The 20,928-nt window shown below is 43.3% G+C and overlaps 6 protein-coding genes across 6 annotated transcripts; 2 read left to right on the top strand and 4 right to left on the bottom strand.

Moving 5' to 3' along the window:
* Positions 1-1,163: 1,163 nt before the first annotated feature.
* On the top strand, positions 1,164-2,501 carry EAE97_005990 (uncharacterized protein; the record flags this gene model as incomplete). The annotated part of the gene is made up of 1 exon (XM_038876503.1): positions 1,164-2,501. The coding sequence occupies one exon, from the start codon at positions 1,164-1,166 to the stop codon at positions 2,499-2,501; it is 1,338 nt and encodes a 445-aa protein (XP_038732979.1).
* Positions 2,502-3,111: 610 nt separating this feature from the next.
* EAE97_005989 (uncharacterized protein) lies at positions 3,112-3,399 on the bottom strand (the record flags this gene model as incomplete). The annotated part of the gene is made up of 1 exon (XM_038876502.1): positions 3,112-3,399. The coding sequence occupies one exon, from the start codon at positions 3,397-3,399 to the stop codon at positions 3,112-3,114; it is 288 nt and encodes a 95-aa protein (XP_038732978.1).
* Positions 3,400-4,394: 995 nt separating this feature from the next.
* Positions 4,395-4,691, bottom strand: EAE97_005988 (uncharacterized protein; the record flags this gene model as incomplete). Its single annotated transcript, XM_038876501.1, has 1 exon — positions 4,395-4,691. One exon carries the CDS (start codon positions 4,689-4,691, stop codon positions 4,395-4,397), a length of 297 nt encoding a protein of 98 aa, XP_038732977.1.
* A 3,120-nt stretch (positions 4,692-7,811) lies between these two features.
* EAE97_005987 (uncharacterized protein) lies at positions 7,812-12,713 on the top strand (the record flags this gene model as incomplete). Its single annotated transcript, XM_038876500.1, has 1 exon — positions 7,812-12,713. The coding sequence occupies one exon, from the start codon at positions 7,812-7,814 to the stop codon at positions 12,711-12,713; it is 4,902 nt and encodes a 1,633-aa protein (XP_038732976.1).
* Positions 12,714-13,175: 462 nt separating this feature from the next.
* EAE97_005986 (uncharacterized protein) lies at positions 13,176-17,130 on the bottom strand (the record flags this gene model as incomplete). Its single annotated transcript, XM_038876499.1, has 7 exons — positions 13,176-13,318; positions 13,450-14,448; positions 14,507-15,092; positions 15,154-15,239; positions 15,302-15,942; positions 15,992-16,521; positions 16,630-17,130. 7 exons carry the CDS (start codon positions 17,128-17,130, stop codon positions 13,176-13,178), a joined length of 3,486 nt encoding a protein of 1,161 aa, XP_038732975.1.
* A 1,204-nt stretch (positions 17,131-18,334) lies between these two features.
* On the bottom strand, positions 18,335-19,946 carry EAE97_005985 (uncharacterized protein; the record flags this gene model as incomplete). Its single annotated transcript, XM_038876498.1, has 4 exons — positions 18,335-19,195; positions 19,250-19,656; positions 19,716-19,814; positions 19,877-19,946. 4 exons carry the CDS (start codon positions 19,944-19,946, stop codon positions 18,335-18,337), a joined length of 1,437 nt encoding a protein of 478 aa, XP_038732974.1.
* Positions 19,947-20,928: the final 982 nt, after the last annotated feature.

Raw genomic sequence — 20,928 nt, 5'->3', positions numbered from 1 at the left:
GTATATGTGGAGGGATATTTTCTACCCACATCTTCTGTCCAGTAGTGCGACTGATGCATACCTATATAGCGTGTTACTATTGAGTCTATCGATGAATTTATATTGAGAGTATTTCATTCATCCGGTATGTGATTGGTCAATGCTTTGAAAGAGGAGCAATATTTTGGCGAATCCTTGTATTGGATTTGGTAATGGTCGGTATCGCAGCGTTCCGGTAAGCATTGAGGTTTAAAGAAGAATGATTTGCAGCACGCAAGTGGATTCTCTTGATTTGACACGACACGTGGAGAGCTAGGACTAGCTATGATAGACGTTACGAATGTTCTTGGAAATGTCCCTAAGTTTGAGCCCTGGGAGTTGAGGACCGGGAATTTCCCACCTGCGCGTGGGGTTTACCATTCGGACTTCTGGTACCTGCGAACATTTTGCTTGGAACGATCAGATGCATAGAGTTTGTGCATCATACATACGTAAGTCATCATGCTGAGTAGTTCGGTAGTTCGATTTGCTTAGGATCCTTTCTTCGTGATTGGGAGATTGATCACATCTGATATAGAGTCGTGGCGTCAGCAGTACGAAAATGCGGAAAATTCGGGATATCAAAATTATGTTCTCTTCAATAATGGAAGTCAAATCCGGCAATCAATAGTTCGAATTACCACTGACTAAACATGTCTATGGGGGTTTAATTCCATCATACACTTGACGTCTTCTACATTTGAAGACAAATATACAACATTATGAAGTGTTGAAATATAAGTATTTTCAATCACAGTTTTATTGACCCGCTGGACATTAATACCTCGGATCACATTACTCGAAGTGCGAGTTTCAGAACTATGCAACGGTCAATCTGTCAAGCTCCATTCGAAGATTCTACGATATGCTTTCCATGCGGATGCCTCTGTCGTGAACGAAGGTACAAGCTTCTTTCCTGATCCTTGCTCTTTTAAAGATATTCTGTGCGCAGAATAATCATAGGTGACGATCTTGCTCGGTATCTATAGTCGACATGAGGAAGGAACGACATTCACCAAGAATCTCATTGAAGTAGGGGATCGGAAGTGACAAAATGGTATTCCAAAACGATAAAGTGATTAAGAATTATTTGTCTTCCTTTTAGTCCAGCTTTCTACTTCAAGTGTTCCAAAGACGTTGCAATCATGCGAGGAGCTGCAAGATGCATCAATAGATATCTCTATCTGACCATTCTTCTTATCTTCCCAATTTGCTTCTATATCTTCTTTGTCGGTTCTTACAATTCCCCAGTCCATATCATCCTGGGGAAACTTCCAAAGCTTCGTTCTTCCAAAGTAACTGAAGATGTTTTCAATTTCCTTCGCCTCGATTCCGCATCACTCCGAGCTCTATGCGAGAAGACGGAATGGAATCCAGACAAAGTTGTATTCACATGCGATAATTCCATCGGCGGAGTTGGGGACATACGCAACTCGATACTGAACTGTGTAAGGTATGCAATATCCGCGGGTGCCGGTCTAGTGATCCCTCGAATCAGTCTTCGAAACCCGGATGATATATCGCAGATTCGAACGGGCGAAAGAGTTAGTATGGCCTATATGTTTGACTATTTTCATTTTGTCGAATCGCTCAGGTATTCTTGTCCGCAAACGGACATTTATCCATACATAGATGACGTTCCAAATTCGAATGAGGGAAGAGGTCCTATCACACTATTGCCAGAAAGTTTATTCTCTTCTCCAATTCCAAAAACGGGCATAGAGCATCCAGACAAGTGGAGAGAATTGTTTGAGGGATGGTTGGATGGATACTATTATTTCGCGACGAATCAGACAATGAATATGCCGATAACGATTGAGCTTGGGAGATCATATCTGCAATATCCGATATATTCTGACGGGGAGGAATTCGCACTTTCTTTTGGTGGGATATTGAAGTTCAGCAAAAATTTGAGGACTCTTGCTACTACCGTTTTGCAGAATATGTTATCCACATACAATATGTCTGGAGATCTTTCGCAGCCGTACCTCCCTGATACATTTTTCGGTGCACATCTCAGAACAGAAATTGATGCTACAAAATCTTGGCCGGCTGAGGACTGGTTTTATCAACGTTATGAATTCCAATCGATACAATACCTGAAGGAATTAGCCTCTACAAACCTCACCCTAGTTTATGTAGCATCCGGCAACGAAACCGAAACCGCCCAGTTCTCGCGAGACGCAGCTGCATACAATGTCACCACGAAATGGATGTTACTCGATGCCAAAGATAGGGAATCATTGAGCAAGTTATCATGGGATCAACAAGCGATAGTCGACTTTCTCGTTTTGACGAAAAGCTCGAACTTTGTCGGATTAGGCCATTCGAGTTTTGCGTGGAATATTGCGTTGCAGAGACATCAATTCTTGGAGAATGAGAAAGACTACTTTGATGGACCGAAGTTGTTAAGAGATAAGCTTAGTACCGTGTTTGGGAAGCCGGGTGCGCATCCTGAATACGCAGCTTGTTTGTGGCCTTAATTTTGCGAGTGTTGATTAAAAGTTGTGAAAAGAAATGTGATACTGCTTGGCGTTAAGTTTGGTATGAATGGATAATTATTCATTTTTATCTTCTTGACTCGGAATAAACATACATGTAGCGTTAGAACTCAATAAGGTAATAGGGGTGCGGTCTATAGACTTAAAGCGGGGAGGGGTTTAGGTAAAAATAGAGACAAGCCGTTTGATCATATGAATTACACAGGCACAAGGTATAAAATGCATGCATGGCAAAATTGTAATATTATGAGCTGGGACATACGAAGCTATTGAGATGCCTATGTAGATACATCGAGTGTAACGGTCGCTAATGGCCTATTTTCTCCCTCCTATCCATTACTTCCGTCTATGAAACTTCATATCCCGCATTACTCCTTCACTGCTTTCTCAAAGCACCAAGATAAAAAAGGTAACGAGTGTTAATTGCGCATGGCGCACATATGAATGAAATCTTATGTTCTTAACGTGTATCAATATGCAAGATACGAGTCATCTAATGGCCTCTAGAAGAGTTGATAACGGCGCTCTGAGGCTGAGCGAGGCCTCTTCGATCCTCGTCTATTTGTCTCCAGATATTACTAGACCAACTCACCTAGTTCCTGAACTTCTCAAATCCGACACCATTGTTGACCTCAACCTTGTCGTGGATAGTTGGCCACTGGTTTTGAACTCCCTTGGTACTTTCACTCATGATTTGTTCCGGTGCTCTTCTTTGCCAGTCTCGCTGGGCTTTCTGTTCCTCGGTGGTGATTTGCCTGTTGACGCTGTAATAAGTTTTGACGGTGACCCAGTAGCTTTTGCCGTCTTGCTCAACAGATTGCTTGTCCCACCATTGGGCTGGATTTCCAGTGGGAAATGTTTCTTTTGTCATAGTGGCCATGTTTTTTTGATCTTTTCGAGCTAAGTATTTAGATTGTTAGGATCTCAAGATTGCTATTATGATATGTGCGAGAGGTTGATGCTGCTTACCTTTGATGGGGATGGAGACGGTGTGTAATACGTTGTGATATGTGTAATGATGATTTTATCTGTGTAGATGTGGATGAAGAAGTTGATAGAAGCAGGATATTTGCGAGAAATTTTGTGTTCGGAGTGGGAGAAATGTGTTTTTGTTGGTTGAAGGTATGTTTTGAGTTTCGTGATCGAGATGTTCTTGATTGATGAAGAGAAAAGAAAAAGAGAAAACCAAAGAAGAAAAGTCGATCTATTTGAGTACAATTGACAAGACTTTTAAGGTATCAATCTTGAGAATGAATCACCATTTAATAGTCATTTCGATGCTGAATATATGAGTTATGTTATATTATGAATCCTTCGAAACGCATGGTTTAGGATAATAATGACTTGAGCACTCGAGGTTGTAAAAAATTGGGATAAGAACCGGTTTTCGATAGCACAAAGTTTGTGAGTCAGATGATTTGATTTAATGAATCGATTGAATAAAAGCTGAATGGCCAGAAAAGTATTGGGAGCTTCGCATGTGAATCACAATAAAACATAAATAATGCAGACATAGAGCAAAATCGTAATATTAGAAGCTATAAAAGGTAAAGCTACCATGACGAATGCCCAAAAACCAAAGATGTGTAAATACAATGAGTGTAACGGTCGCAAATCGCCTAATTCGAATACCCCTTTTTGTTTCCTCTGTGTAGAACTCCGATTGCGCCAGAACTGCCTGAGTCCTTCGCAAACACACAAGTCTATTTTTGTGTTTTGTCCTGCAGAGACCCAAGGATATGTAAAAGAATGTGAATGACGCACAGCGTCGATGTTAAGGAAACGTTCTATTGTACAAGTGAGAAATCCTTCAAGGGACAGATTTCTAAAATGCCGCTGGAATGGCCAATGTCATTATCATTGGAATTCGCGGTTTCATCGGCGCACAGAGGCATCTTTAGCTTCTTTAGCCTTAACGTTTTCTTTGTGGGCTCGATACACAGGGTCGTAGGGCTTTGTGACTTTCTTTCCCTTTCCTCCAGCACTGGAACTGCCGCCTGCGTGTCCTCTTCGTGCATTGTCCTTGTCTTTAGCAATCTGCGCAGGGAACTTACCATCAAAAATGTCGTTGTATCTGGTCTGAGGAACAAAGCGGACGTCGCTGTCTATCTGACTAAAATCATCTCTCGGATCCATTGGATTTCCATTGCTGTCATACTGCGGATTTGACATAATGTATGTTCGAGGGAGAAAGTTGTCTTGAAGTTGGTTTTATGTTTTGACGATGAGGGGTAACACGACGTATTCTGAGTTTGTGTAGTAAGTTGGTGGAAATGTGGATCGAAGTATGTAGATGTTGGTATGTGTAAGTGTAGAGTAGATAGATATGGATTGATGAAGGTATTAGTATCTGAAGGTAGATAGATGGAGAGGTACTTTGTATTTGAAATGTGTAAAGTTTGATTCTTTGGTGAAGGTAGGTTTTGTGATCGAGATGTTGTTGTTTGACGAAGAGAGAAGAAATAGAAAAGGTTGAAGCAAAGGGGAAAACCCGACCTACTTGAGAAAAATTGGTGAGGCTCTCAAGGCATCAATTTTCAGGATGAATCACCGTTTGTTAGTCATTCAAGCTCAAAGATATCAAAGACTGCTATGCATTCTATGAATATTACAACTTGAGGAGAAAATAGAGTCATTTGAGGGATTTGTCACTTAAAACTCACTCCTCATGATTCAGAATACTGATGGTTTTGTTTCGGACTCATACAAATATCTACCAATGACCAATGAGACTTCTCATAAATCACAATGGTGAGTAAATTCCAAGATGACAGTCATTCAGAAGGTAAAATATGTTGAATAAAATAGAACATTCATCGAATGGTATGATTTGAACAGGCAATGTAGACATTTGGTGACTGATATATTGAAATGCTGATTCGAAAAGTGATGAGGGGTAGGTGTTGGAGTCATATAAGACTTTTATAGCCATGTAACAGATCTCTTAGCTATCGATTTCTAGATAGTAGTCATTCCGGAAATCAGATTCATAATTATGACTTCGTACTAAATGAATACTGCGATGTGGGCAGGGAACAGCGTCAACGACGGGAATTCAGTTATCGGCATTTCAAGTAAATGACTCGAAACCCAATAAGTGCCAAAATGCGGACTTGTACCTATTAATCATTTTCTGATCATGAATTATATACAATTCACGGAGAAAGTAGCAGTCATCACTTAATTTCAACCGGTTCAGAACAATGCATTTTCAAAGCTTGGTCGACATCATCACAGGGGAGAATATAACAAGCAACTTCACTTGAAAATTGATTGGGCATGAGAAAATAGTTGAATTGCACTCATTATTCGGTGATGGCTTGAGGGGTGCATCTTCAAAATCAATTGCAGAAAGAAATTTTAATGCTTTCCAAACTCATCGGTAGGAATAAATGAAAGCGAAGACTTCACAACTCACTCTTCCTATATAGAAAAATGATGGGAAGTCTCTTGATAACATGCGGATACGATAAGAATGAGAACTTATACCGCAAAGAATATAGTCTAGAGTGCATCTCATCGAATGTAATATAAGTCTGCTATATATAGCGCTTGAAGATTAAACATCTGGATCTGTAATGCACTATACTCTACGTTGCTTGTGTTAACTATTGCAATGGGAACAAGACCACACAAACTTTTAGCATCAGGAAGCTAAGCATCGCACAGATTGTGAAGGCTTCCATGCAAAGAATAACCCTCGAAGATTTAATAGAATCACCGAGAAAGCAGGGGATTTTGTCTTCTCAGCAGCCATGTCAAACACACGTAAAGTAAAGGATTTGAGTGTTTCAATCATGGTTTGACGGACTGATCAATATGGAATTCCATAAAGATCAGGCAAAATCGCCAGATGCTTCAACAGTAACAGACATTCCGGACTTTAAGATATGGCAACTAGAGGAGATGCATACTATTTTGACGATCAATGTGACCAAGTCTTGGATTGTCTGTATCCTTCGTGGAGAGCACAATAATGTAATGGACGTGATTCAAACACACCTTGATGTGACCCCGAATCGCTGGAGAAAGGAAAGGAATAGAAGTTTGACTGTGCCATTGAAGGGTCGACAGCGGAAGCACAAAAAAAGTACACGTGAATCGCATGGAGGGTTCTTTGATAGACAGAACCCTCGAAGAGAGAGTAGAAACGATACTAGAAAAGGCTCAACGAGTAAGTCGGGAAGACGCGGTAAACCTTGGAAAGGATTGAGGATTACCAGCACTACTGGTGTTGATATCGTATGTTCCGAGGTAAGCTTAAAGACTACAAAATGTCGGAGAGCAGACTGCTGAAGTGATACAAGATAATACGTTCAATGTAGGTATTCGTGATTACATGAAGTTGGCTGGCTGGGGAACGACGGTGATATTGGTGAAGAATCTAGTATGTAAGTGCAGGTGGCTGATAATTAATAGTCTGAAGTGCTTCTGTGGCTTGAATTGAGGTGCTGTGGCGGACGGCGTTGATAGTGTTCCGTACCCCGAGCGGGTATGCCGAGGGACCGATATCGATATCGATGGCGAGTAGAAAGATTAAGATTAAGATATTTAATTGGACAATAATGAATTATATTTCTTTTTTCCAAGCATGCAGATATCTGGGCCATTTTTACGAAAGACATTTTTATTGCTATCCCGTGTTTGTGTGGATTTTTCCGTATATTGTCCGTCCTCTACTCTCCTTCCATCTTCGTCAATTTCCATGATTGGGGCTTTCAACATCGCTATGCGAATTTTCGATAGTGATCCTGTTTCGTAGTCAGTTTCGGGTTTTCATCTATCGACACGGCCTGGTCTATCTAACTGGTCTACCTGGTCTCCTCTGGCTGTCTATCTGTCTAATGCCTCTTCTGCTCTTCTACTCTCCTTGTTTCAGTCTACTTCTCTGTATATAACGGTTTTGTAATCCTTCCTGTGTTTAACGTTCTAGACAAGAATTCAACTACTCGTACATCTATCGAAAACCCTTTTATTGATATCTAATATCTAATCGTCATCGTGTCTACCTTTTAGCCGTAATATTTGCTTGCATCTTATTCAACACAGCCTTCTTTCACTCTTGCTTGGCCTCTTGGACCCCTTGGCCTTGACACGACGATTGATCACACTGTACGAGAGCGCCTACATTCTTTTGTCAGTGATGATATAAAGTCAAATTCCCCGACCATTGCCCTTAATATAATACAGTTCGAGTTCGATATATTTTCCTTCGACGGTCATCGTACACACACCGGCATGCGCTCGAGTGTATCTATCTAATTCCTCAACGAAAAGGCCCTAGTCGCCATCATGGGATTACTCCGCCAAGTCAGAACTTTGACTGGCAAGAATCTCCTCATTACGGTCAACCGACATGCCTTCAGCACATTCATACGCGCATTCATCCTCCCAGTGGCCTTGATTGTATTTCTTAGTTATGCCAGGAATTTATTCATACCACCTTCAACTTACGGGATTGGCTCTAGCCAGCCCATTCGATCATTAGGAGAAGGGCTCCGAGCCGCGACGGGTGGACGAAATACTTTGGCATTTGTCAACAATGGTTTAATCGGAGGAGACGTCGATGCTGTTATTGCTGATTTAACTTCGCAGGCTGAAGTTGCTGGGGCAAAAGTGAAACATTTGACAACTGAGGCTGAACTACTGGATATCTGCAAAAGTAGTCTAAGGGGGGCAACATCTTGTTATGGTGCCATTGTTTTCAATTCTTCGCCCTCGGAAGGAACAGGAGGAATATGGAACTATACAATGCGAGCAGATGGCGCGTTCGGCACGCAGATTGATGTTAAAACAGATAAAAACGATGCCGAACTTTTCCTTTTGCCACTGCAGCGTGCTGTTGATTATGCAATTGCTTCGAGAAATACAACAATCGACCAAAATGCGTTGCCCACTACCGTTAACGAATACCCGTATACTAGCCAGACTCAGAAGCAACGCGAAACTGCAATCCGGACAAATTACCAAAGTGCTATCATCAATATCCTTGGTGTTGCTTTCTTGATTGGTATGGTTGGTGTTACATATCATTTGACTGGATTCATTGCCTCTGAGAGGGAGCTTGGAATGTCACAACTTCTAGAAGCTATGATGCCGAATCTACGAAGATGGGAACCTCAAGTAGCTAGGATACTTTCGTATCATCTAGCCTTTGATATCATTTACATACCAGGATGGATCATCATGGGTGTCGTTTTAGGAGTAGGGGTCTTTGCCCAGACCTCCATGGCCATTGTGATAATATTTCATGTTCTAGCCGGCCTATCCTTAACATCATTCTCCATCCTTGGTGCCGCTTTTTTCAAGAAAGCCCAGCTCAGCGGAATCACTCTCGCAATTGTCACACTCTTACTTGGTGTCGTTACTCAAGTCATAGACAAGTCAAACTCGGGGACTGTGGCAATCTTGAGTTTACTTTTCGCTCCATGTAATTATGTATTCTTCCTCGTTTTCATGGCTCGATTTGAAAGGCAAAATATTGGCGCCAACCTTGTACAAGCCGCACCAAACAATCCATGGTCACTGCCTGGAATTGCTCTATGGGTGTTCTTAATCATTCAAATATTTGTTTATCCAATCCTCGGAGCTCTAGTCGAACGTTGCCTTTTCAGAACAACTTCCAAGGGTCGCTCAGTTGTTGGTCAAGGCTCTGAGAAGCATGCGCAATCACTTGGGTCTAACACATTGGAAACCGTTCGATTGGAGAATTTCACAAAACATTACCGACCCAATTGGTTTCGAATGAAGACAGCTGGATTTACCAAGATCCCCACAGCTACTGTCGTCGCTGTCAATGATTTGAGTTTGACCGCAAGTAAAGGTCAAATTCTTGTCCTTCTAGGTGCTAACGGATCTGGGAAGAGTACCACCTTGGATGCAATCGCAGGATTGAATACCGTTACTAGTGGAAGTATTACGGTTGATGGAACAGGAGGATTGGGTATTGCTCCACAGAAGAATGTGCTATGGAATGAACTTACAGTAGAGGAGCACATTCATATCTTCAATAGCCTCAAATCCACAGGACCCCGGGACAGCAAAGCAGCTCTCAAAGAGTTGATCAAAGCAATAGACTTGGACCGAAAGATTGGCGCAAAATCGAAAACTCTATCTGGTGGTCAAAAGCGGAAACTTCAATTAGGAATGATGTTCACTGGTGGAAGTTCGGTATGTTGTGTGGACGAAGTAAGCAGTGGGTTGGATCCTTTGAGTAGAAGAAAGATCTGGGATATTCTTCTGGCCGAAAGAGGTTCACGAACTATTATTTTGACGACACATTTCCTTGATGAGGCAGATCTTCTCGCCGACCGGATCGCAATATTGTCAAAAGGCACACTTCGAGCAGAAGGTTCTTCTGTTGAATTGAAGGAGAAATTAGGTGGCGGCTATCGCATCAATCTTCCTACCGCTCACGAACACAAAGAGCCTCCTCAGGTTGAGGGGATAAAGCAGCACGTTTCATTTGGCCAAACGACTTATGTAGCACCCACTTCAAAGCAAGCCGCTCAGATTATCAGACGCCTCGAAGAAGACGGCATCACAGAATATCAATTGTCCGGACCCACGATCGAAGATGTATTTTTACAATTAGCCGACGAAATTCGTGCCGAAAGTGACGAGAGTCTACTCATCCAAAACTTATCATCTGACAATGAGCAATCCGGAAAAGACAAGGATACTGTCACAAAACTTGCAATGGTCGATACCCACGAGCGTCAAGCGTTGGAACTACATACCGGTCAAAATATTGGTTTTTTCCGGCAAGCCTGGGTTCTGTTTAGAAAAAGACTGACTGTTCTTCGACGAAACTATTTGCCTTACATTGCAGCTCTCCTTGTCCCAATCATTGCGGCTGGTCTCGTAACTCTTTTCCTTAAAGGGTATAACGGTGCCGGCTGTACTCCAACCGACAGAGTTTCTATTTCTGATTCAGAAAATCTCTTCAGCGTTGAGAACTATGATGTTGTTATCGGACCGTCCTCAAGGTTTTCGACGGAAATACTTACGTCTTTATTTGAACCTTTATTGTTTGGATTGTTGCCTACGCCAGATCAAATCCAAAGTCATACTCATCGAGTCGACACATTAACTCAGTTCAATAGCTACATTGATCAAAATTTCGCGAATGTCACTCCATCAGGATTTTTCCTTGATAACGGTGGTTCACAAACCACACTCGCGTATAAAGGCAACGGTCAGATATTCAATGCTGTATGGGGTCAAAATGTCATGGACATTATGCTCACTAACATATCTATTGCCACACAATATTCTGAGTTTGATATTCCATGGGCACCATCGACCGGTAAATCATTACAACTTGTCGTCTATTTCGGTCTTGCAATGTCTGCTTACCCAGGATTCTTCTCATTGTACCCTACCGTCGAAAGAACCAGGAATATTCGAAGTCTTCAGTATTCCAATGGTGTTCGGTCATTACCATTATGGCTTTCGTACGTTGCTTTCGATCTCATGCTCGTTCTCATCTCGAGTGCTTTGAGTGTCATAATCTTTGCAGCTGCTTCTTCAGTTTGGTATCATGTCGGCTATTTATTTATCATATTCGTTCTGTTCGGTCTAGCATCGATCTTGTTATCGTACGTGGTGTCACTTTTTGCCAGTACGCAACTTTCAGCATTTGCATTCGCAGCTGCTGGGCAAGCGGTCATGTTCCTAATCTATCTAGTTGGTTACTTGTGTACTTTGACCTATGCTCCAATCAACAAGATAGATTCAACGCTTCTCGTTGTCCATTTCGTTATCAGTGTTTTTACACCAATGGGGAGTCTTATCCGAGCAATGTTCATCGCATTGAATCTGTTTTCTACTACTTGCTCTGGCGAAAAATTAGCACCGAACCCTGGAGGAATCCTGCAATATGGTGGACCGATTTTATATTTGATCCTCCAGATCATTGCACTCTTTGCAACTCTGATCTGGTATGACAGTGGCTCTGTATTGGCTTGGTTCCGAAGGCATCGCAAGTCACCTAACGTAGTGACTGACAATGAAATTCCTGCGGATGAAGAAATTGCTGATGAACTCGTCCGAGTCAATTCATCAAATGATGGTCTTCGAGTTCTTCATTTGACCAAGAGTTTTGGATCTCTTACTGCAGTCGAGAACATAACCTTCGGAATAAAGCATGGTGAAGTATTCGCACTTCTCGGACCAAACGGGGCAGGAAAGTCTACCACTATATCATTGATCCGTGGTGATATCCAACCAAGCAAAAATGGAGGAAATGTTTTTGTGGAGAACATTGAAATTAACAGACATCGTGCTAATGCAAGAGCTCATTTGGGAGTTTGTCCTCAATTCGATGCAATGGATCAAATGACCGTTTTAGAGCATCTCGCCTTCTATGCACGCGTAAGAGGCGTTCCAGACGTCGAACATAATGTTCAAGCTGTCTTACACGCTGTTGGTCTGCAAGCATTTGCTTCTCGTATGGCAGCTAAACTTTCCGGTGGAAACAAACGAAAGTTATCACTCGGAATCGCTTTAATTGGTAACCCAACAGTGCTAATCCTTGACGAACCATCCTCTGGCATGGATGCTGCTGCAAAGAGAGTGATGTGGAAAACGCTTGCTTCAGTCGTTCCAGGCCGTTCACTCTTACTCACAACTCATAGTATGGAAGAAGCTGATGCATTGGCTGACCGTGCAGGTATCATGGCTAAAAGGATGTTGGCAATGGGTACTTCAGATCGGTTGAGAAGTAAATTTGGTGGTTCTTATTATGTTCATTTGGTTCTTAAAAGTGCACCACACACCACCGATGATGAGATTTCGATTTTGAAAGCTTGGATCAATGATAACTTCCGAAATGCAGTCATTGAAGACAAAACTTTTCATGGTCAAATGCGATTCTCAGTACCGGTGTCTAGCTATTCTTCAAAGCAATCTGACATGAAAATGGACGGCGAATCGGCGGAAGACGAGATCTATAGTACTGGAAGTAGTATCGACGAATCAAAGTTGAGAGACTCAGGAATAGGATCATTGATTATGAAATTAGAAGATCAGAGGGAAGCACTTGGATTAGAGTATTATTCAGTTAGTCCGACGACATTGGATCAGGTTTTCTTAACGATTGTTGAGAAACATAATGTGGAGGAGGAGAATTATGCTGCGCCTAAGGAGAAGAAGACTCTGGGCGGATTAATAAGGAGGAAGAAGAAGGAGTGATGGGGGACGAGAGAGGGGGTCCAACGATAAGATTATGGCGGCTCCCTTTTAGTGAGAGAAGACGGGGAATGGGCTAGACGATACATACAGCATATGACACCATAATATACGGAATATGATTGTATTGAATAGAGTTCACCAGTTTTGTATATAGAGATATTGATTAATGATTAACTATTCAAACTATTTGGCACGTCTTAAGCTCAGATTAATCAGATGGTATTTTGTTCCAGTGTAAGCAGGATATCTATCGATTTTAATCACATCTATCTATCATCAATTAGGATGCACACGCAAAACGTAGAGCGTGTTATCAAAGATATCTCACAACTCTTCATAAATCTAGCTTCATCAATTCCCGAAACCGCTAACAGCACAGCACACGATAATCCGCTCTGCGTTTGAAAAACAAGTAGTAATCTTACCATACATTTCCTTCTCTAAATTCCCCAATCTTCATCTTCAAACAACACCCTTAGCCCACTTCCGAACATCCACGCCGGCGAAATTTGTCTTCGCTTTCCCGATCGCTTCGCTGCCTCCGATTCGGAAACTTTCGGGGGGCCCGAGGTAGCTTTGGCGGATGCCGCCGAGGTCGATTATTACTGTTGGGGGAGGAGGTTGGTATGTTATGTTGTGTGATGTTGTTGGGGGACGGAAATGGGGGGAAGAGGGGAAGGAGGAAAGGGAAGGGAAGGGAAGGGAAAGAAACGAGGAAAAAAGAAAAAAGACCCACCCTTCTGAAAAACAACACCCGGTTCAATCGCCCAAATCTTCAGCGTATGCGCCCCTGCAACCTTCAAAGCCGTATGCCTTGTCGTCGTCGTATTCCCGCTACTTTGTCCCCAGACATTATCGACGACGGCGCCGGCCCATCCGACTGGGAAGATGGCGGTCGAGACGCTCGAGGGCACGAATTGGATGATCTGGGGGTTTTCGTCGTCGAGAGCGATGGCGTATTTGAGGGTTCGTTCTCGGCCGTTTTGATTGAGGGAGGGCGAGATGAAGAGGGTGATGTTGGCGAGGGGGACGGGGGTGAAGGTGTAGAGGTTGTAGAGGAGGACGGGGCCGTGCGTGGTGTTTTGCGTGGGGGCTAGGACGGGGGAGAGCGTGACGCCGCAGGAGGTACGACCGAGTCCGGGGAGGGTGATGTAGGAGGTGCCGTTGATGGAGGTGGAGGAGGAGGTGTGGTGTGCTTCGATGGCGATGTGGCGGTCGGATTCGACGAAGCCGGTGGTGAAGTTTGAGGGAACGAGAGTGTTGTTTACGGGGAGGAGGACGGAAGGGGGAGCGTAGTTTCCCCACTGTCCGGATTCGCAGGAGGAGGTTATGAGGAGCGTTGCGATGGTGCTGTTGGGGGCTGGGGGTGCGGAGGCCCAGTCGACGGAGACGTAGACGCGGGTGTCGGTGCCGTTTGAGCCGCCGGTTGTACCGGAAGTTGGGGAGAGGTGAACATATGGTTGAGAGGTGTTGATGGTCCAGCTGCAACCGAGGAGTCCGCGAGCAAAAATATCGATGTAGCGAGTTTGTGGTCCGTATGGATCCATGGGAGGTAGAGTCAATACTTCCGAGGAAAGCGTGTGATAATTGTCGTCTCCGGATACTGTGGCATTTGATCCTTCAACTCCGACGCCGATGTTTCCCGCGAGAGAAGTTTCGAGAGCTTGGACATAAGACATTGGAGGGAGAGCATTGCGCATTGGTTGTTGCCAGTAATCGTATCCGAGATGGGTTTCTGTGTAATTGTAAGTATGCTATCATAATAACACGGGGATATAAGGATGTATACTCACGATCAAGAAAGTGATTCCACTTTCCATCTAGCAAATTATGATATCTCTGCGTCAAATTATTGTCCATCTTAAAAGCCTCCAATACCTCCTGGAAGACTTCGTTGGCAGCATTCCTCTTCTGCTGCGTGTAATGCACATTTTTACCCGCACCAATATGTATCTGATTGACAACCTGTCCTCCCAGAACTGGCTGTAAAATCATCTCATAATAAGCTGGTTTCCAATCATCTCCCAATTTATCATAAAAAGCTTGAGCTTCTTGGGCCAATTCATCCCATTGTGCGAGAATGGCGTCAGCTTCGTTGTAATTGATAACCGAATAAACTGTCATATCGATGTTTTCGTACTTTCGTCTCGCAGCCAGCATACCATATGTGTCCACGATGCTTGAAATGTTGGAAGCGTACTCAGGGCCAAATTCTCGAGTTGCCCATAAGTTGAGCCACGTGGGGACGGAATCGTAACCCCATTGAGGTGTGTTGTAGGCAAGGTCCATGAAGTGGTTTATGGGGATCTCGAGGGGTTTCAAATCACCCACATTGAGCATCCAGATGCGGTTTGCTTGACGAGCGGATGCAAGTTGCATCTGTTGGTATATTCAGTTAGGCTTCTAGGACCATGAAAGAGAGAATTGGGACATTACTTACCTGTTCAACAGTCTTTTCAAGTTGAATAGTATTAATCCACTTATAGTCTCGAGGAGACCCAACATAATCCACATGATAGTAGACACCTATTTATAAAATGTCAGTAAGTTGATCTCTATCCCAAAAGCAAAACCAAGAATATACTAACCAGAACCGCCACTTCTACTCGTCTCGTTAACCAATGGTAACCGTCTTACATTCCCAAAATTATCGTCCGCCCATAACAAAGTAATATCATCTGGAACCGTCATCCCCGCCTCATAATATCCCTGAACCTCACTATACAAACACCACATTTGCGGAATCTCAGTGACATTCCTGCCCTCATATACTTCCCCAAATATCTCCCTCTGTTTCGTTACTATATCCCCTAGTACCGAGATAGCCTGCGCTTGAGTCAAAGACAAAGCAGTATCACCGGATCCACGCATGGCCATCGTGAAAAGAGTATTGGCAACATAGGGAGCAGCACGCTCAGCGCCGTATTTGAAGAAAGGCGCGACCGATGCATTGTTGGTGTCGTATTCCCACTGTCCATTTCCGCCATATTCTTTGCCGAAAGTAGACCATTCTTTGGTGGCACGCGACATTGGTTCTGTGTGACTTGTACCCATCACAATTCCATAAGCATCCGCCAATGGTTGATTAGCGTAGTCGTCTACATTGAACATACTATCCCATTGAGCGGGCCAGAAGTAATTCGCTCTTAATCTTAATAGGAGTTCAAAAACTTGGGAATGGAAGTAATGATTAAATCCAGCACCATATTTTCCTTTTGGATAATTCGCACTGTAATTGTTAGCAGTCATGTCTTTCTAGTGTTAATATCAAAACTTACTTGACCCAATTCGTCAATGCAGGCTGTTCATCATTCAAAAAGAATCCCCTGTATCTCACACTCGGCGTATCCTGTATCTTCAAGATTTGCATTCCTCCACTTGGAGGTCCAGGTGGCGGACCCATCTGTCCCGATCCTCCTTGTCGTCCTTGTCCTGGTCTACGCTGCTGTGTCGCGTTTGGATCTAAAGCCCAAACACCATCTTGGGTTCTTACTGGGACATCCGCCCACCACCACCACGGACTCACACCTGCTTGTTCACTAATATCATACATTCCATATATGGTCCCTCTGAGATCGCTTCCCACGATCACCATTGCTTCCTGGATACCAGGGAGAGGATTTTGAATTATGACGGACATGAAGGCTTCCCATTTTCCTTTGATGGGATTCGGGTCTAGAAGACCGGATGAGATAAGTTGGGTGATCAGTGGTGACTGTGTGAGAGTCCCTACAATAAGGACAGTTGATGAAGGATTAGATGGATGTAGAGTAGGACCAGTGAAGTTTTGTTCTGGACCAACGGTATACTATTTTGGTGTAAGAATCATTATCTGTAAACTGATTGAGCGTGGCATGATATAATGCTTGTCTATCTCCATGTCTAGAGATTCATTGACAGAGAAAATAAAACTTACATTAACATCATTAGTAGGTGCTTTATAAGTATAAAGCACCTCGATTGCACCGCTGCCGTTACTACCAACCGTTGCGTTATGTCCCAAATCACCACCTGGGTTGGCGATATCACCAACCACTCCGCCTTCTCCATTACCATTATTCCCTTCAGGTGGTGGGTGATCATTTCCGTTTCCACCACCACCAAAACCAGAACTTCCTGCAGAAAGATTTGGTCCAGCATTTCCATTCCAATAAGCCAACGTCAAATTCTCTCCAACGACCTTCCCTAAATCACCAGCCAGATCCTCCGCCACCCTCAACACACCCCACCATTCCTCTTTACTCACTAATATCTGTGCATTGAGCCCTTTACCTGCTATCTGCAAGTGAGAAGATGTGCCATTTGTCGGTTTTGTCGTTGTGATTGTTGGATCTTGGCCTAATGCAGCAATTAACGGCAAAAGAAATGTCAAAGAAGTGAGGAAAAGAGGCAGTCTACGTAGACTGGAAGACGTCATTTTGAATGCCAATGATTGAATTGTTGGTCACCGCATGGAGTTCTCCAAGAAAGGCATGCAAGCAAATACAAGAGATCAAGCAAAAAAGAATTGTGTAAAATTAGAGCATTGAAATCAGGAATCAAGCGGTACTTAAATACTGTAGCAACATTCTCCATAAGAAAATCCGGGGCCCCATATAGCAGCTATATCGCCCAAACTTGACTTTCTGCAACTTACGGTAAGAGGCGGATCAGAGGATAAAATCTTTGCATATGCAGATGTTGGATAGAGAAGCTCCTGCTGATCGGACCAATCATCCAAGGTCAAGCACGGGATAAATGCAAATCCCTTGTATGCATACTTGTTGTGCCTGGCAGCGTAGTGTCTTCTTGTAGTCAAGCCAAGCCAAGTACAAAACTTATCCGTGGAATATAGTGGTGTAGGTCCTTTCAAAAAGAGTCGTGTAGAGATCGGCATAAAGATTTTGCGGGGTTGAACATGTCACTTTTCTATTTAGCCTAAATTGAGTAATAGGACAAATCACGTATGGTTGCAACAGTGGGAGAAATTGCGGATAAAAGCTTGTATGTAACTTAAAAAGGCAACTATTGTAGAAGATTGAATAGTCTAGATTATAGACTTCTCAGATATAACAATACATGAGCCCTCCAGCTCGAGATGACCCTCGCCAACTATAGCGGAGTTACGACGGCTAATATCCCATTTATTTGCAAAAAAAAAAGTATAATTAATCACGAAATATACGTAGCGGCAATGAATACGAAAAAGTTTGTTCAGAATTATGGAAAGTGTGTGATGTAGAGATCGCCAACCTTGAAGTACTTACAAGCAAGCCTCCTCTTTCATTCCCCTTTTGAACTTCACCAAGAGTATCTCGTCCGTAATTCTCCTTTTTCTAAAGTGTAATGCTAAACCTCCTTCATCAATGAAACTTACCAAAATCATGTATGAACGCTTCCTAAACCCCAAATGTAGATACTAAAATCAGAAGGCGAATTTTTAGAGGACGAATCAAGTCAAACATATTCCCGAAAGACTTAGCTGTTTTCAGCACGAATCCTCCCCGTAATTTTGTTGAGCACAACCATGCTGTATCGAGATGTCCGAGGTACCAAGATGTTTATCGAAGTTTTCAAATGCGTGCTTTGAAAGTAATCCGAGACGAGTTCTGTGATATAATCTCGAGAAATCATTCCAATAATCAATTGTTGACAGTAACAGCAGCAACAGATTCCTCAAGGGATGTTTCAATCTTTCCATCTGGGACAAATGCGTACCTGGGCATCTTGGCCATTTTCTCCTCCGGACTCACTTCATTATCTGAGTATATCATTTTCATCGGCTTGTCTTTCTTGGACTTCTTCTCGGCGACCTCGGTCTTTGCTTCTGGTTGAGCGACACTTTCAGGAGCAGCAACGGCTTCTGGAGTTTCGGTTTTTGATAGATCGACAGAGTTCCTATTCGGAGGCTTAATACCTGCCTCTGCCATTCTGATTATTTTGTCAATGTCATCATCGGCATCTCTAGCCGCACCTGAAACAAGGTCATCAACAGTAGATGCGTTAGTCGAATGCTCCCCAAGACCTGGAGGATGAGGATAAGCTGATGACGTAGCTGAATTTTGGTCTTGTCCATTCCATCCATTACCATTCCAACCGCCCTTTTGATGCATTTGTTGCATCTGGTATGGCGGAATTGGCGGTGCACCAAATGATGGTCTTTGGGGAAGACCAGGCGCTGGTGGTAGACTTGGGGGTCGATTAGGAAGGCCACCGTGTATAGGTGGAGTGTGAGATGGTGGTGGTTGATATCCGTTAAACGATCCTGGAGGGGGGGAACCAGCGCCATATGGTGGTGGTTGATAAGCATTAGGTGGATATTGCGGAGGGGAGTATTGAGGTTGATATGCTGGACCGGGAGGTCCGGAGAAAGGCGGCTGTTGGTTATATGGCTGTTGGTAAGCTGCCGCAGGTTGACTGTATGGTTCTTGAGAAAATGATCCATAGCCCGCACCTTGTGTAGCAACATAAGAATTTTGGGGAGTGGGGAAAGGAGAGTTGTTCTGTTCATGAAAGTCAGGATTGATATTCGTTGGGAAGGATTTTAGACAACTTACGAATGCACCGGGACTTTGTGTGGCTGCCAAAGGACTTGCGGCACTAGAAATTCCGGCATCTAATGGTGTAGTTCCACCACTACCACCATTTGCTGCTTGTTCAGCTTTCCGCGCTTTGTGCTCTGCTAACCTTTTCTTTAAATCTGCTGGTGATTCCACTTTTGGTTTTTTTGATTGACCACCACCAGCATTGGCAGTTCCTGGAGCAGGGTTTCCTGTGGCAGCACGACGATCCTGCTCCGCTTGATAGAAACCTGCAATTATGCGCTGATTATGTGCTTGAACCACATCCTCAGGAATACCTTCCATACCAAAGATTTCGACCTCGAGACCCTGCCTGTTTGGAAGAGAGTTGTCGACACTTGCCAAAGTTTCTTTATGCACTTGATTCATATGAACGGAGAGTCCTGCAGATTGCCGGTTAGCTTGAATGAAATGGTATATGTTCAGACCAGAGATGACATACCTCCAGCAGTGTTCAATCGTCGACCACATCGTTCGCATTTGAAATGCTTGGCTTTTTGATGAGAAATGAGAATTTTCAAATCATCGAAATCGCGTTCACCTGTGGTGGGAAAATTGTTAGCGTCGCGATTGTGCGATGATGGGAATGGTGGCGATACTTACAATAATAACACCAAGGGCGAGCCAGTAACTCCTCGATATCGGGATGACCGCGCTTCTTTTTTCCTACCATTGTGTTGATTGAATTAGAGAGGTAATGAAATGAGAAGTATCTTTGCAAAGGAAATTAAGGATAAAACGCAAGGCTTATAGTATTAAGTAGATAGGTAGACAAGAAGCTGCAAAAAGATGAAGTGAAGCTGGCGGCTGGCTGGCTTGATAGATTTCGTGTTTCGGCAAATGGACTTTCCCAATCCGAGATTAGAGCCATGGTCACGTGAAGTGAAAGCGCTTGGACCTTTTCGTGCGGAAAAATAAATTTTACTTTTTTCTCTCCAACCATCTGAACTTCAACACACAGATATTTCATCTCAATGACAACGAGAAACCTCAATGTATCGAGCATCCACAAGTCCAACTCTGATACCTACTCGATGTCATGCTACGAAGGAGAATATCCTTTGACTATAGGCCAGGGTAAGTCAATGCGTAAAATCGAGGTGCAGTGAGTTGGAGAGCGTTGCTTCATCCGGCTCCAAATGCCATAAACAACAGCAGTACCTTGATCAATCACTCAGCCTTCATTGGCACTCATAGATGAGACTCTTCTTTGAAGAGCCTTTCAATATCTTCGCGTCTTGTGTCGAGATTGAATGGAGGTTGAAATAAGGTATGATCTTTCGGGATTATACCTTCACAAGAGGATATATTGCAAGACTAATCAAAGGACCTTCATAGTCCATACTCCTACTCTTCACGAGAGCCCTACAGGAGTGTGGCTCCTTGCGTACCTACATCTTACTACCAAATAATATTAATGTTTGTCATTGCCTACTAGAATGATCATGGACGACGTGGCTTCCCGAGTGTGTAGTGACTGCCCTCTTTCCTCCTTGCTACTGTGCCGATGTTATTTTGGGACACGAGTAGTCGCAGATTTCTTTCATGTGGATTATCAAGATCGTTCAAGAGGTTCCTAACTCTATGGAATGTGAGAACACAATCCTTCAAAGATCAAAGAGAGAGAGACTACAGTGCTTGTTTTTCGTATCACC

This window comes from Botrytis byssoidea (genome assembly GCF_014898295.1).
Source record: "Botrytis byssoidea strain MUCL 94 chromosome Unknown BBYS_010, whole genome shotgun sequence".
In the NCBI taxonomy this organism is placed as follows: domain Eukaryota; kingdom Fungi; phylum Ascomycota; class Leotiomycetes; order Helotiales; family Sclerotiniaceae; genus Botrytis; species Botrytis byssoidea.
This window is presented reverse-complemented; position numbering and strand designations above follow the sequence as displayed.